The sequence below is a fragment of the Macrobrachium nipponense genome, chromosome 3 (assembly GCF_015104395.2).
Source record: "Macrobrachium nipponense isolate FS-2020 chromosome 3, ASM1510439v2, whole genome shotgun sequence".
NCBI lineage: Eukaryota > Metazoa > Arthropoda > Malacostraca > Decapoda > Palaemonidae > Macrobrachium > Macrobrachium nipponense.
The window spans coordinates 33,563,371-33,580,888 of record NC_087202.1 but is presented as its reverse complement, the minus strand read 5'-3'; the positions used below and the strand labels follow the sequence as shown (position 1 = coordinate 33,580,888).

General features: G+C 42.2%; 1 protein-coding gene across 2 annotated transcripts in view; it reads right to left on the bottom strand.

Moving 5' to 3' along the window:
- The window catches only part of LOC135221697 (protein argonaute-3-like), a 699,537-nt gene that overhangs the window by 649,724 nt on the left and 32,295 nt on the right, over positions 1–17,518 (bottom strand). Inside the window, exon 1 of one of the 2 annotated variants that reach the window (XM_064259437.1) lies at positions 15,651–15,764. The exons of the other annotated variant lie outside the window; for it this stretch is intronic. Coding sequence (XP_064115507.1) covers positions 15,651–15,710 — 60 coding nt within the window. The 5' untranslated portion in view covers positions 15,711–15,764. Of the gene's footprint in view, positions 1–15,650; positions 15,765–17,518 lie in introns of those variants that run through there. 2 annotated transcript variants of the gene reach the window in all.

The window sequence follows — 17,518 nt, the reverse complement described above, 5'->3', positions numbered from 1 at the left end:
TCTAGACCAGTTAACAGCGCCCTAGACCAGTGAAACGGCGCCGTGATCCCGTAATGGCACAATAAGTAAAATTATATTTATGCCGTATAGTACTATAGAATTTAATGTACAGTAGTACGGTACAGTACAGGCAGTCCCCGGGTTACAACGGTCTTGGCTTACAACGTTCCGAGGTTACGACGCTTTTCAATTATATTAATCAGACATTATTTCCAGGGTTACGACTCCTACAACGGTCATCTGGCAGATGAAATATGACACCAAAAATGCAAAATAATCAACATTTGAAGAGTTTTTTTTTATGAAAAATGCCATAAGAATGCAGTTTACATAGTTTTCAATGCACCCAAAGCATTAAAAGTAAGGTTTTCTTAGGATTTTTGACGATGTTCCGGCTTACGACGATTTTCGGCTTACGAAGCGTCTCAAGAAACAGCCAACCCCCGTCATAACCCGGGGACTGCTGTACATTATAGTATTAAATATTGTAAGGTGTAAAAAGCCTAGCTTTAATCCTTTGGGTGTCTAGAGTATGTAAAGATATAATAAGGTTTTATACAATGTACAGGCCAGCCCTATGAGAGCTGAAAGTCAGCTCAGTGGTCTGGTTAAACTACTTTAATAATAATAATATACAATGTACAAGTAGCTGTAGTGTTCAATTTACAATAATTCGTCTTACGACAATCCAATTTTATGAGAGACCATATTATACGATAGCCTAACTTTATCCCATCTTCTAGTTACATACGTTCAAAAACAGCAAAAGAGAATGATGAAAGTATGGTTAACGTTATACTCCGTTGCGCAAACATGTACAGCCACGAACAACCGAAAGAGAAACAACTTTTTTCTCTAAGTACAACCGAATTGGATAACATCTGTTTGGCTTGTATTTCAATCATCGTACTATAGTACACTATTACGTAGTTGTTATAAATGACGTTATGTAGAATAGAACCGAGATATCTTAGTGTAATAACTTTATTCGCTATGGATCAAAGATCAATCGGGAAATATACTGTTAAATTTAAACTGAAGCTGAGAAAACTGTTCAAAAGCTGCTAATGACTATTATCGTGCATCGGCAACAAGGATAAAACTCCAGTAAATGTATGCCATCAAACACAACCGTAGATAAAATTGAGATTAAATCATTTTAATCAAAAACTACTGTGCTAGAAAGAATACATTTTACTGTTGGTTTCACGCCGATATACATAAGATAAATAATGTAAAGTTCGTATTACGATGAATTATCAAAGGAAAAACCTTGCTGAACGGGAAATCAACTTGAATTTTTTCATGCACTAAACCCATGCCACCAACATAATCTGTTAAAAAAAAAAAATTAGTTCACAATCACAACCAGACCTATTCAATTAATATTTCCACCTAAACACACATCGTATAAGGAAAAATACTTGTTTCATATAAGTATCTAGATATTTGTTTATACTAACTAGAAGCAAGACAATTCACTCAGAATTGCCTTAAATATGGCGAAACAAACTCGTATTCACCATCAACTGATTTTAAACCAAAACATTGACCGCTCTGCAGAATACTGGCTTAGATGTGCCGTAGTATTTTATAATACAATAATATGAGAATACATACAATGTTATTGGATACAGTGAAGTAATGTATAACTTTTTAAAGGATTTATGAAAAAGATGCATAATTAATAAAATAACACCATGCATTTTTCGGAACAGAGGCGGACAAGAACAAACATGAAAAAACATCCTCTGACAACGTGGAGGGTGTTACAAAAGCTGCCTTAAATTGTACCATATTTATGTACAAAAAACAAAAAAAAAATACCTATACGTAATATATTTTCATACACATTTTAAACTTAAAAGCATGAACATTTATAAAATCGACACATCGATCGCTAAATTTGCACTCTTTTAAACTTTATATTTTCGGAAGAGCGGCAGGTGGCAGCTTACAAGAACGAACATAAAAAACATCGTAGTATTTGATAACATGAAGGGCAGTTTCAAGAGCTGCCTTTGTATCATATTTCTGCGCAGAAATAAAAAACTGATTTTGACGAAGGAAAAATCTATTTCTGGGCAAGGGCCCGTGTCGCCCAATGAAATATCCTTTCAGTTCATATTTCTAAGGTAAATAATACTAACATTACCAGAGAAAACTAAAAAGGGGATGTCAGAGTGTTCTGACTCGCTCACCCTAAATAAAAAGAGGGTGTCAGTATGGTACTGGGGCGAGTGAAACCACTACCACGGGCCTCTTGTCATTTAGATATCTCCTCCACAAAATCCCCCTGCTAGAGAGAGCTGGTACACAGGCCCGCGCCAGCAACTACTACTACTTGCTCCCCCACGCCAACACCAGTGCCTCTAGTGGCCATCCTTGAAGTTAGAAGACCAAGCTTGGGCACAAGGGTGGGAGAGAAAACAGGGGGGGATTTCACTGGGCAAAACGGGCCCTTGCCCAGAAATAGATTTTTCCTTCATCAAAATCCTTATAAAATCCCTTATCTGGGCTCAGCCCATGTCGCTCGTGAAATAGTACCAGAGAATTAGCCACAAGCTTGGGGAAAAGGTAACAGTATAAGGTAATAAGAAAACACGAAAAAACAATAAGACGAGTATAATCTAGAACAAATATTACAAAGTTATCGTATAAATACTTAAACTAACTATAGTAACTTATGTTAGCCTTAAAATAAGTAACAAGAATTAACATTATACTTATGCTAACTTACGATAACTTAAAACTAGAATGAAACATTATACAGGCGGCCCGCGGTTAACTGCGCAATCACTCAACGGCGAATCGGTTTTACGGCGGTCGTCAAAAATATTAATTAAAAAAAAAAGGCATTTTAAAGGTATCTTTACGGCACAAATTTCAGTTAACAGCGCCGCTAGCGCCGTTGTCGAACGAGTTCATACATTTGTAGAAATGCCGCTCAATAAAGGTTATGCAAATATTAACAAATTTTATGGAGAGTTATTACGTAGGCTAAGTTAGGGTAAAATAAAATATGCCTCTGACGCTGTTCTATGCCGAAAATATCGAGTTACATAAGTGCAAATTTAGCTATGGATGTGTCGATCTAAATGTTAGCTTTTGTTTAAAATGTGTATGAAAATGTATTACATGAAGGCATTTCTATTTCTGTACAGAAATATGATACAAAGGCAGCTTTTGAACGCCCTTCACGTTAACCAAATACTATGTTTTTTTTTCATGTTCTTTCTTGTAAGCCGCCGCCTGCGCTCTCCGAAAACTATCGATTTTTAAAAAAAGTGCAAATTAGCGATCGATGTGTCGATTTTATAAATGTTTATGCTTTTATGTTTAAAAGTGTAGAAAATGTATTACGAATAGGGTATTTTTTATTTCTGTGCAGAAATATAAAAGGCAGCTTTTGAAACTCCCCTTCAAGTTATCGACTACGATGTTTTTTTCAAGTTTGTTCTTGTATGCCGCCGTCTGCCGCTCTTCCGAAAATATAGTTAAAAAGAGTGCAAATTTAGCGATCGGTGTGTCGATTTTTCAAATGTTTATGCTTTTATATTTAAAATGTGTATGAAAATATATTACGTAAATGGTATTTTCATTTTTGTACAGAAATAAGATACAAATTAAGGCAGCCTTTGTAACTACGCTCCACGTTGTCAGGGGATGTTTTTTTCATGTTCGTTCTTGTCCGCCAGTTCCGAAAAATGCATTGTGTTATTTTATTAATTATGCATCTTTTCCATAAATCCTTAAAAAGTATACCTTATTTCACGGGGTATCAAGAATATTGTATGTATTCTCATATTATTGTATTTTAAAATACTACGGCAAACTTAAGCCAGAATTCCGCGGAGCGGCCAATGTTGTGGTTTGAAATCAGCTGATGAATACGTGTTTGTTTCACCATAACGCAATTCTGAGCGAATGCTCTTGCTTCTAGTTAGCATAAACGAATATCTATATACTTGACTTATATGAGACAAAGTTATTTTCCTTATACAGCGTGTTTTTTTTAGGTGGAAATATTTATTGAATATGTCTCGTTGTGAATGTGAACTACTATTTTTTCGTTAACAGATTACGTTGGCGGCATGTTTATTGCGTAAAAAATTACGTGATTCCGTTCGCAATAATCCTTTATATCATCGTAATACGAACTTTACGTTATCTTATATCGGCATGAAACCAACAGTAACATGTGTTCTTTCAAGCACAGTAATTTTGATTAAAATTATTTTATCCCAAATTTATCTACAGTTGTGTGTGATGGCAGACGTTTACTGCAGTTTTTATCCTTTTGCCGATGTACGATAATAGTCATTAGCAGCTTGAACAGTTTTCTCAGCTTCAGTTATAACTAGGTTTAAATTTAACGGTATATTTCCCGATTGATCTTTAATCTATATTGATCTCTGATCTATAGTGAATAAAGTTATTACATTAAGATATCTCAGTTCTATTCTATACATAACGCCATTTATAACAAATACGGTAATGTTGCACTGTAGTACGATGATTGAAATACAAGCCAAACAGATGTTATCCAGTTCGGTTGTACTTAGAAAAAAAAAAAAACAAAAAAAAAAAAAAAAGTCGTTTCTCGTTCGGTTGTTCATGGCTGTACACGTTCACGCAACGAGTATAACGTTAAAACCATACTTTCATCATTCTCTTTTGCTGTTATTGAACTTATGTAACTAGAAGATGGATAAAGTTAGGCCATTGTAATTTGATCTCTCATAAAATCGAACTATCGTAAGACTAATGATCGTAACCTGAACACTACAGCTACCTGTACACTGTATAAACTTTATTATATCTTTACATAATCTAGACACCCACATGTACTGTACAGTAAATTCTATAGTACTATACTGCATAAATATAATTTTACTTATTGCGCCGTTGTGGGATTACGGCGCCTTTGACTGGTCTAGAGTTTCAAAAGAAGGTATGCGGCGGCCGTAGGCTTTAAAATCGCTCAGCGTCGAAAATCGCTTGGCGTCGGTGGCCAGGAACAGAACCCCTGTCGCTAACCAAGGGCCGCCTGTATACAGTTGTGAGTAACCCTAGCATAAAAATAAGGGAAAACATCACGATATAGCCTTTTGGCAGCTAAGGCTCAAAACAGGGTAGAGCCTGGTGGCAGGATCACAGGAAAAATGTTAGTGAGGTAGGTAGAAAGGAGATCTGGATCTATGACTAAAACTACTTAGGCAGTGTCAGGAGAAACTGTGTTTCCCGCTGCCACTGCTGGAAATTTAAGAGATTCTAAGGATTTCAGGTAGTGACGTCTGAAAACTGTCGGTGACTTCCAGCCTGTATACTTCTTTAGATCATCGAAATTCATATGTTGGAAATAATTAATTGAGGTGGCTACTGCCCTGATGTCGTGAGCTTTGGGGAATGAATCAGGGTTGGCTTGTTTGATAAAGTATAAGATTTGTTGCCTAATTCCCTTTTAAGGAAATAGTGCCACCTTTCTCTCTTATGAATAGTTGGACCTGAGGACCTAGAAGATGTCCTGGACAGATAGGCTCGTAAGGTCGTCACTGGACATAGAGACGGGTCTTGAGGAAGAGGGAGGATCTTCCAAGGAGCCCATCTCATTAAAGGATCCTCATTTTTGGCTAAAAAAACTACGACCTGGGGATAGAAGAAGTTCTCCTGATGGAAGAAATTCGATATGGCCAGAGTCTCTAGAGAGAGCCGACAGTTCAGATATCCTGGCTCCTGAAGCCAGGCTTAGCAGAAATAATGTTTTCCTTAGGAGTGGTATATAGTTACATGAATCATTGTCAGTATCTGAAGCCAATTTGAGAACATCATTTAAGAACCATGAAATTGAGCTAGGTCTCTGATGGTCTGAGCCTAGCACAAGCTTTAGGAATAGACAAAAAATAAGAGTCTGTTAAGCCTATCTTAAAGCAAAGCTGGAAGATTTTCTTTAAAGCTGACTTATTGGTAGTAATAGTACTAGCTGCTAAACCTTTTTCAAATAAGGATCTGAAGAAGGAGATAGCCAGATTAGTAGTCATGGTTCGAGATTCTGTTTCCTTCAGGAAATTTGCTAGCTTTTTAACAGCTGCGTCATATTGACGTAAAGTTCATTCTCTTTTATCCGATTCTAAGAAAAGGATATTTTGAGGATCAATATTTGCATCTCTTTTAGCCGCAAACTTCATGAAGTCCATAAAGTTAGGGTTTTGAGAATTCCTGAGGAAGCGAACACAGTCCTCATTTGTACTGGTTGAGATAGCCTGGGATTGGGAACCCGTTGAGGCCAGAGACCCAATTCCAGAAGAAGAGGGAACCAGTTGCTCTTGGGCCAATCCGGGGCTACTAGAGCAACTTGCCCTTTGAAAGACCTGAGTTTGTTCAGGACTTTCAATAGAAGATTCACTGGAGGAAAGATGTATATCTTCTTCCACTGATTCCAATCTGTGGCATAAGCCAGAGGGTCCAGGTTGGGGGCCACATAGCACGGGAGCTTGTGGTTCGATTGTGATGCGAAAAGATCCACCTGGAGGCCTGGGACCTTTTGGCATATCCACTGGAATGAGCGCCTGTCCAGAGACCACTCCGATTCTAGAGGAACTGAGCTATCACGTTCCTTACTCCCGCCAGGTGAGTGGAGGATAGATGCCATTTGTACTTGGCTGCTAGTGAGAAAATGGCTAACATGACGTGGTTTACGTGACTTGATTTGGATCCTCCCCTGTTGATGCAGTGTACTACTACTGCACTGTCCAATACCAGCTTGATGTGGGATTTCTTGGCTGGTAGAAGCCTCTTCAATGTGAGGGATACTGCCATAGCTTCTAATACATTTATGTGAAGCTGGCAGAACTGAGGTGACCAAGTCCCTTGTACTTTCCTGAATTGGGAGTATCCTCCCCATCCGCTTAGAGAAGCATCCGTGTGGATAACCAACGCCGGAGGGGGAAATTGAAGAGGGATCGACTTGGATAGGTTCTTGACCTCCGCCCAGGGGCGGAGTCGTTTGCGGAGAATCGGCGGGATGGCTGACAACTTGTCTCAAGATTTGTTGTTTGCTCTTGAGCACCAGACCCGGTTTATATCTTTCAGCTTTGCCTTCATCAGAACATCTGTAACTGATGCAAACTGGAGAGAGCCTAGGATTCTTTCCTGGTTTCTCCTTGATGTTAGTTTGCATTTGAGGAATTGCCTTGTTGCTTTGGCTATTTCCTTCCTTTTGACCAACGGAATTGACAGAGTGTGGGAGTTCAAGTCCCATTGAATGCCGAGCCATTGAAAGCGGGAGTTCGGCGTTAGCCTGGACTTGGTCTTGTTTATTTGGAACCCCAGATATGCCAGAAACTGTATTACTTTGACCGTAGCTTTGTGGCATTCTTCGACGGTTGTTGCCCAAACGAGCCAATCGTCCAGATACACTACTACCATTATTCCCTGGGATCTTAGTTGTTGAACTACTGACTCCGCTATCTTCGTGAATACCCTGGGGGCCACGTTCAACCCGAAGGGCATCACTTTGAAGGAGAATGCCTGGTTTCCCAGTCTGAAGCCTAGGTACGGGCGGAAGTGTCTTGCAACTGGGATATGATAGTATGCGTCTGTAAGATCGATAGAGGTGGTGACGGCCCCACGGGGAAGTAAGGTCCACACCTGCGAGATAGTCAGCATTTCGAACTTGTCGCAACGAATGAATAAGTTTAGACGGGGACAATGGTTCTAAAGATTATTCTTTCGTTTGGTTGGCCCCACCCAAGACAACGGAAAAACAACCAATTTCTTTGGCACGCTGAACAAGCGTCCTTGAAACTTTAAATGCTTGACTCTTGATACTACCCCTTTCTGAAGGCGTTCTTGTGCATACTCCGTCAATTCCTTTGTTGGTTTTTGAGGGAAGGTCTTGGATGGAGGAGGACCTTTGTTCCAACTCCATCCCAGTCCTTTGGACACAATACTTTGTGCCCAATTGCTGAATCCCCATCTGTGGCAATAGAGGAACAGTCTCCCTCCTACCTGAGGGTTCTCACTGACTTGTGGCAGGGCGTGATCCACGTCCTCCCCGGAAGTGCTTGCCTCTGCTAGGTGCTCTTCCGCCACCTCTTTGGCGAAATGCACCTCTGGCCCTACTTCCCCTTCCAAACCTATTAAAGGGTTGGAACGCCTGACCTTCAAAGACTGGATTGAAGGCCAGAGATACTGTGTATGAGGTCGAGGGCTGATTCTGTGAGGTCAGTAGGAGTATTGGCTGGGACTGGTTCTTAGAGGTGGAAGGTTGTACCATCTGGGACACTGGCACAGATTATACCACCTGTTGTTGCTGAGCAGCCTGGAAAGGTGGGAACTTCCTAAGCTTTTTCAGCTTCTTTGAAGCGGAGGAAGTAGGTTCGGGCTTCCTCTCAGATGACAGGCCCCAGCGGACCTTAAGCCTTGTTACTTCGTGCTGGACCTCGTTAACTACAGCCTCTGGAAAGAGGTCAGCACCCCAGATTGAAGATGCAAGTAGTTTATTTGCCTCATGACGAATAGTCGCCTCTTGCAGTACGTGTTTCCTGCAGTTGCGTCTTGCTATGGCAAAGTCGTACAGATCACACTGAACGGTGTGTGTCTGTGCTTTGGCCAGAAGTTTAAATAGAGGTTCCATCACGTACGTCACCGCGGCAACCTCCGTCATCACTAGGGCATTTAAGGTCCTCCCTAACCTAGTCCTAGCATCGAATTCTGCTTGATGAGATTATCAGAAAGCCTAGGAAGTCTCTCGCCAAATTGTGCTATTGCACAATCTGGCTTGAGCTTCCCTACTGTGAAAGTGGCTGGGAGATCCGCCCAAAGGTCTTCGGTTCCTGGAAGGAGAAGTGATGTTGGCTCCGTCTCTTTAAGTTGGGGCATAGGCTCGTCTTTCATGGCGGCCTGTAGAGTCAACTCTGCTAGCTTTGTGGTGAAAGGGATAGGTGTTTCTTCCTCTGCCACAAAGATAGTAAAGGGGCTTTTGAAAGCCTGGAGCTTGGTGTTCACACACTCCCAATCTTCTAAGCTCCTGATCCACTCCCTTTGGGCTTGATCCCGGCTGTAAATCACCATTTCTTTCAGGATCCTATCCTCCCTTTTCATTGCCGCCTCTGTCAGACGGGCATAGCCAATAAATGGTGGTTGGAGGTTGGCGGGGTGAAACTCGAAGTCTTCTAATCTTCGAGTACTGCAATCCGGCAACGTCAGCATGCCGTCTTTACAGGAAGCATGTGATGAAAACCCTAAAAACCATGGGTTATTCGTCGTGAAGGGAGGAAGGGAATCATAGTCCGGCATGGGTTGCGCCACCATGCCGGACTGTGGGAGAACTGCTGCGGGATTCTCCCTGAGGCCCGCCATCAGATTCTCTTGGTTTGTCAGTCTCTCCGAATGCTTCTGATCGACTGACTCCTGACTCCTCGAACGAAGTGGAGATGTGCGAAAACATCTGTTCAAACTTATCGTTAACTAGGTTCCGACCAAGTTTCCCCAATTTGCTGCATTATATTTGCAGTAAATGCCTCGGTATCAAAGGGACTAGGGTCCCTGATAACCATAAGAGTCTTAGGACGTGTCCCGGTAGAAGTTGAAGGCTCAGGCTTCGTAGAAGCTCGGGCCTTATCCTTCGAGGACTTGCCCCTGGACCCTTTCGAGTGCGAAGTAGAAGAGGACTTCGACTTTTCTCTTGCTCCGGGTTGGGGTGGTGAGCCGAGGACTTATGAGATGCGGAAAGACGTGGTCTTCTTAGACGACGTCTTCTCGAGGGTCTTCAACTCCCGCTTCCCTTTCACTTTAGGGATAGCTGAAGTGGATTTTGGCCTAACCGAAATTTCACTCTCCGAAAAGCCTTGGAAAGAAGTAGAAGAGTAATTAGGGGATGAAGATCCAGAAGGACCCAAGGGAAGCCCTTGAGCCCCCAACAAACTTACCTCAACTAACAAATTACCTGGGTCACCTACCGCCATTAGCTCTAAATTCAGGTCCAAAGTAGCCACTTCGTCCGCAATCTCAGGATTGCCTTGGGCTGCCAGCGCTTGTGCCACTTGCTGCTGAATGGCGGAGATGTAAGGGGCCGCCGCTGCCGGGTCGACGTAACCAGTTGATTTCCCGCCCGGGAAGAGGCGGACAGCCATACTTTGTCCAGGATGTATGGCTGCCCCTTAGTCACGTTCTTCCCGAACCTGCCGACCCAGGCCCTCAGGGTTGCTGACACGGCGTCTTTCACGGTGGTAGCCTGGAAGAGAGGGTCATTGTAATCCTTAAAACTAAGCCCCAAAGTTATATGATTAATTATCTAAAACTAAATATCGTTTATATCTCTTATAGGACTGCTTGAATAATCAGTTATAAGCAAAGTACTCCGGTATATACTTACGCCGGAGGAAAACTGCTCCACCAAATCATAACATACAGAGCAGGCTTCGTGATGCCATACCGCTATGTCACCATAGCGGATGGCGCAGGGGGCGTGAGTCCGGCAGACCTCGTGGCCACAGGGGTCCTGCAATATAGCATTGCAGCCGGATTCCTGGCAGTTGGTAGCCTGTAAGTGAACAGATACATGAGTATCAGCGGTTACTAACAGGACTAGCCCGTTAAGAGATATAATACTCTGCTATATGCCGGAGTGAAAAATTTTTGGTATTATCCCTCTCCTGTTCTCCTGTAGAGATATGTCTGTGAAACCTGGTATACTAGTCAGATAGTTTCCGGGGCACCGGAGTAAGGAGTTTCACCAAACTAGTTACCAGTCTATACGCCTGGGTGAGGAGTACAAGGACGGCGGAGGAACATGAGAGGGTTAATCCAGAAAAGACAAAACAAGGATAGGTGGAGCGCAGCTCCGCCGTATAAAAATTTCGCAGGCAGGAGGAGAACCCGGATCGTGAGCGGGCACTCCGCCGGCTTAGCGGAATATACAAACATAATAATAACACTAAAAGATAATAATAGGAACAAAAATGTATGTAGTATATATATATATATATATATATATATATATATATAGATGCATGTAGTGGTGCTACTCTCCGTCACCCCCTAGAAGAACTGGCGGGACCAGCTGAGCCCGCCGCTGGCGCGGTGGGTAGGCAGGGGGTGACCGGGGTAGGAGAGAGCTAAGGAGGGACCCGAGGAAGTCCAAGTACAAGCGAGCGAGGTGGCCAACCCAACCCGAGCGTACAAAAGACCCCCCATGGAACCCAGGGAGAGAACGGTATGAAGAGCCAGACTCAGGAACCCCCCCATGACTCCTCTCTGGGGAGAGAGGAAGAGGGGAGGAGAGCCTGGATGGTTGCCGTGGCAACAGTGAGCGAGTGTGACCAGCCTTCCCACCCGCGTAGGGGAGGGGAAGCAGGGAGGGGGACTGAGCTGATGGCTCGTGGCGATCGTCTGGCCCACCGCGAACGTTGTAGGACCACGCGGACAGATAGGCCAGGCGAACTGAGATAGCCTAGGCTAGCACAAACAGTCTCCTACATGCGATATAAATAAAACACAATTATTAAAACAGAAAGGAAGGGAATCAAAAGACAAAGGGAAAGCAACGTCCTAGAGAAGCTAGGCTAACCTACCTGGAAGGTAGGAAGCCTAACTACTCGGGGAGCTGGCCTCTGCCGATACGTAGAAACGGAGGGCGACAGCCAGGGTGGTAGGACTAAAAAGAGAAAGAGGGGCATACGTCCCCACATGCCTAACAGACCTAGACAAAGGCCCATGCATGCATGAACACTGAGCTAAGACATAAAGGCAAAAGATTCCCATAAAAATTAAATACAAATAGCACATCTTGCACCACATGTAGAATAAGCATAAATACTACGCAGACATACCTACAACAGTATGGGAGACCGAAGGAGCTAGAAATGAATCACACGAGGGGAGCCGGTACGGCGAGCCTGAAGCCATGTCGCAGGAGGCACCGTAATAATACCTAAAAAACAGCGGTAAAATGGGTCCTAGCTGGCTAAAATTATGTGAAACACTTTGGCAGTACTTAACTTAGCTGCGGCAATGGCTTGAAGTTCCATAGTACAGAAAAAATCTCAAAACGGAAGCACAAAAGCACTGAGATAGAAAAACACGTGCGTGCAGGATGCTGCTAACGGAAAGGATGGCCACTAGAGGTGCTGGTGTTGGCGTGGGGGACCAAGTAGTAGTAGTTGCTGGCACGGGCTGTGTACCAGCTCTCTCTAGCAGGGGGATTTTGTGGAGGAGTATCAAATACAAGAGGCCCGTGGTAGTGGTTTCATGCCCCAGTACCATACCGACACCCTCGTTTTATTTAGGGTGAGCGAGTTTCAGATACTCTGACATCCCCTTTTTAGTTTTCTCTGGTAATGTTAGTAATATTTACCTTAGAAACATGAACTGAAAGGATATTTCACGAAGCGACACGGGCTGAGCCAAGAAATACCTTATACGTAATAATTTTCATACACATTTTAAACAAAAGCATGAACATTTATAAAATCGACACATTGATCGCTAAATTTGCACTTTTTTTAACTTGATATTTTCGGAAAGGCGGCAGGCGGCAGCTCACAAGAAAGAAGATGAAAAACATCCTCTTTGATAATGTGAAGGGGAGTTTTAAAAGCTGCTTTTGTATCATATTTCTGTGCAGAAATAAAAATACCTTATACATAATACATTTTCATACACATTTTAAACATAAAAGCATGAACATTTATAATCGACACATCCACAGGTAAATTTGCACTTATGTAACTCGATATTTTTGGCATACAAGTCAGAGGCATATATTTTACCCTAATACCTATATAATAACTCTCCATAAAATTTGTTAATATCATTTGCATAACCTTTATGGTCTGAACGGCATTTCTACAAATGCATGAACTCGTTAGACATAACGGCGCTAGCGGCGCTATTGACTGAAAATTGTGCTGTAAAAATACCTTAAAATGCCTTATTTTTTTAATGAATATCTTTGACGATTGCACCGTTAACCATGGGCCGCCTGCATCCTTATCCAGGTAGGAAGTTACTTGTTAAAGGTCTGTAAAAATCCTCATCCAGCAGCGAACATTCCTTGATCTTGCGGCCAAAAGCTCCAACAGTCCAATCAAGGAAGCCCACTACTACAACCACACGGAAGATAATCTTAATTAGATCGTCCAATTCCTGTCAAAAGATGTGACAGTAGGAAATTAAAAGTTAACCTTTCCCTGTTACCTCTTTCAGAAAGCCAAAGGTTATCTTCCTTCATTGCCTAAAAAAATTAGATAAGCAACTTCGAAGAATCTACTTGATTATCCCTAAAAAATGAGGACACTGGCAATATTGGAACTACTGGCGAGACGGAGTCGGAGAAATTCACTAGAAAATAGCAAAGAGGAGACTTGTAAGTCGTAGGAGGACTTTCCTTATCTCTGTCTTCTTCCTCTTCTCTGCCAATAACAGGGGACAAGGCTGTTTGCGGCTGGATAGAAAAAAGGAGCAGTATGCTTTGTGAAGCCTTGACGAGAACAAATCTAAAGAATTCATTACAAAGTAGTAAAGGGGTGAATTGTAGGATGTCGAAGAAGACTCCTTATCCTCTTCTTCTTTGGCCGATGAAAATGGAGACAAGTTAGCTTATGGTTGAACAGGAGTTACAAGACTTCCTAAAACCCAAAAACCTACTGTCTACTTATTTTGAATGGTGGCAGTCGAAGGATCTGAGACAGTCATAATTTGACACTGTCAGTAAAACAGAAAATGTAAGCATTGTCCATGGCTGAGAAAAACTTCCTACTGATCCAGCTACGCCGGGCGCTCGAAACATTTGTGGAAGTTTGGGCGCCGATGGACGCTCAGGCACTTATGGATGCTCGGGCGCTTATGGTCAGGCGCCAATGGATGCTCGGTCGCTTATGGTCGGGCACCAATGGATGCTTGGGCGCTAATGGATCCTCAGGCGCCAATGGACACTTGGGAGCCAACGGATGCTCGGGCGCTAATGGACGTTCGGGAGCCATTGAACATTTTGGCGCCCGCAGTGGCAATTGAACCAATGAGCACTATTGAAGAGGAGGTAAAACATGCACCAGTAGGCACTACTGTGACAATAAGCGCTCAAACCGCTTGTTGAAGCTGAGGCGCCAATGGGTGTCTCTTCCACTCTTGCCCCAATGGGAGTTCTTGAATTACTTTAGATACAGAAGGCAGGAACAGAGAAACCCTTCCTGCTCAAGAAAGATGCACAGTCACCAGAGACTCTCAATTGCCATACACTTTTTAAGAGCTAGACTCTAACACAGAGGAACTATCTGGAATAGGGAGCACAGGAGGATAAAGGTCTGGGCGCGGCAACAGACAATCAGAGCTTTCCCAGCATGCAGCCTTATCCGATGGATGCCCAATGGACAACTTCCTCGAATCTTAGAAGAGGGTATCCTTTCCTTTAACTACACTTACCCTCTAAACCATTGTCATTGTGTGAAAAGCATTCTGGATCGTCCCACACCTGCAAGAAGAAACGTTTGGTCCTCTCTGTAACACTGGTCTTCTTAGGAGGGACAGAAGGTGACATATTACAAGTCCTCCTTTACAGTGGACAAGGCTCGGGAATGACTCCTCAAGAGCTCAAAAACCACTTGCGGAAACGACGAAACACTATCCTTATAGATGCCTTTTCAAATGGCATAGTCACGAACTGGGATTTAACAACAGGACAACCTGAGGGGCGACTGTCCGTGGGCAAATCCCACTGACCTCCCTTGGGGCTACCAGTATGCCTCCTCCCAGGTGCTGGGGAGTTTGACAGGACCTTTGCTTAGGAAAATCAGGGTACGAACAGCACCTCCTCCACTGCACAACTTCACTATCACAGGGTTAACATTGCTAACCCCAACACCACTGGCAATGGTATGGGAAGGAAGCAAGGGAGACAAGCGAAGGAGCAATGGGTACAAATTAAATTTTTTACAATAAAAAAATTACATTTCATTAAAATAATAATGCTTCAATAATGCCTACCCATCAACTACACAGCTATAAGCGGAACATACAAAAATAAAAGAGGATCAACCTCAAAAAAAGAGAAACCAAATAGATATACAATCTGTCCTCCTTGGACAGCATCTAACCCCTAACCCATCGTTTCCTCTTCAAAACTGCTAAGTGATTGAGGGTTTGTATATAATCATAGCACAACCGCACAAAAATATTTATAAAAAAAAGACAGCAAAATGGCATATGGGCAGAGAAGCATAGTGATGTCTTCACACAATGGTGGCTGAAAGTACAGTGGATTGCAGACATTAGTGGGCAGGCTTCACCCCTACTGTCGGTAGTTAACGACCTTGTCTGAAAGTTAAATGGCAATTCCAACTCGCATCAGCAAGCTAAATATCAATGTAAAAACCTGCTTTAATTTGTATAGGAAGAAACAAATATTTGTGTATTCTGTATGGTTACAAAAGACAAAGCAAAGAAACAACCAAAAGCTGAACGGATCAAGTGCAGTCCCATTACAATGTCTGATAGCCTAGGAAATAATAATTTACAGTGACCCAGAAATATGAAATCTATATCAAATAGGTGAAGGACTGGATTAGTGAAGGTCTACCTGTATTAACACATATCTCCAAGAATATACACAATGAAAAATACAAAGAAACAGTCCATATCTACATGTTTACCTTATAAACAGTGCCATCTTTTAACTGTGGAATGACTCCAACACTTACAGCTGACTTCATGCCATCATAGCCTATATATTATTGAAGAACTCATGATTCTTGTTCTTGAATTCTCTTCAAATATTTCCTTTTCCCTGCAAAGAACATAAAACTTTTTTACTCAAGAAAATTCAAATCCAGGTACTACCAAGAAATTTTTAAAAATATCACATAGTATACGTACCTGGTATACTTTTTCTAAAATCACATTGACAATTTCAGGCTACTGTAATTTGCATTCATCCTAGATTTTCTATGTCAATAAAATATCACATAGTATACGTACCTGGTATACTTTTCTAAAATCACATTGACAATTTCAGGCTACTGTAATTTGCATTCATCCTAGATTTTTCCTATGTCAATATGCTAACTTTAATTAGTTCATTCAGTCATTGAAGATTAGTAACAAGATAGTTAGTAGTACTAGTAAGAAGGTGGATGTACCACCTACTCACTTGACTATTGGCACCCACTTTTCCTTTCAGCAAAAGGGTGCAAATTAGGGATTTGTTATAATTATTATCATGATAAAAGACTTCTGATCGTACACCTAAGAACATTGCAATTTATCATGAATATGTGATCCACTCCTATATGGATAAAAACCTTCACCTTTTACATGGAAACAATTCTTGGGTGAGAGGTACAGTCCATAGAACATGACTACTCAGACATCAAAGGTCATATATATGGAGAAGGTATCCAATGGGGTAAATAGCCATGCAGCCTGATAAATATTAAACCTGCTTGATGACCTTAAGAGTCTGCAACAAAATAGTACTTTGAAAGATCTCTATCTTGTGGTCAACAGTACTAATAAACAGTCTCCTTCACAAAGGCCTAAACTGTGGAAGCCTGTGCAAGTAGTACCATGAAACTCCACAAAGTCACAAGGGAAAGGGACTGATAAGTTTTCCAAATCTCACATCAGAGACGGAGGGGTCCCAAGTGCTGCACAATCTAAGAAAGTCTGTGAAGCTTCCCTGCTCTCTTTACTAATGTTAAAACTAACAGGAAAACATCCTATAGCGTGGTACTTGTCAGACACCTCCCACTAGGGATCATATGTCACTTGGGTGAAACTATGGAGCATGCAAGTTCCATCCAACTCTGGAGGGCAGGCAAGACTGTTAGAAGCTACTCAAGAGCAAGAAGACTTTTTAATCATCCTTCAGCAGGTGCACTAGGAAGAGCTAAATATTAGCCCTATACTGCAGATATTGAGAAGAGCTTTCCTGAGTGGAGGCAAACTAAGAAGTTTGCATCAGGCCCTGACTAGCAGATGGCATGTCTAATGAGGACTTACTGAATGTACCTGATATTCCATATCTAGCCCTGAAAAGAAAGTCTTTCTCTTGCAGGAGCTGCTGGATAGTCTCCTGCTGTGAAGTTCTAGTAACTCCACCGTCTGGTGGTATCTCCAGCATAGGCCATAAAGTATCTCTCTTGGTAGCCCAACAAGGTCTAGCAGATAGGAATTTCACTTGGCTTGGGCAAATGAAGACCACCAAGGTCATTTTTGAGACTGGATGTGCCAAACATGGTTGAATACTTGATAAATCAGGCTGGAAAAGGGAATGGCAAACATCAGTCTCAGAGGTGTTGAACTCTCCACTCATTCATCTTCTTTACGAACTATCAAACACAGAGAGAGAGAGAGACCATACCCCTTTACTTGCTGAATTATGCATTTACAGTTATGTAGTTGCACTACTGAGTGACAGAGAAGCTGATCCATAAATGCTTTGCAACATTAGAAGTACCACATCTAAATCTACAATGCTGATGAGCTTGTAAGTTGCCTCACCTCCACACCTCACACAAAT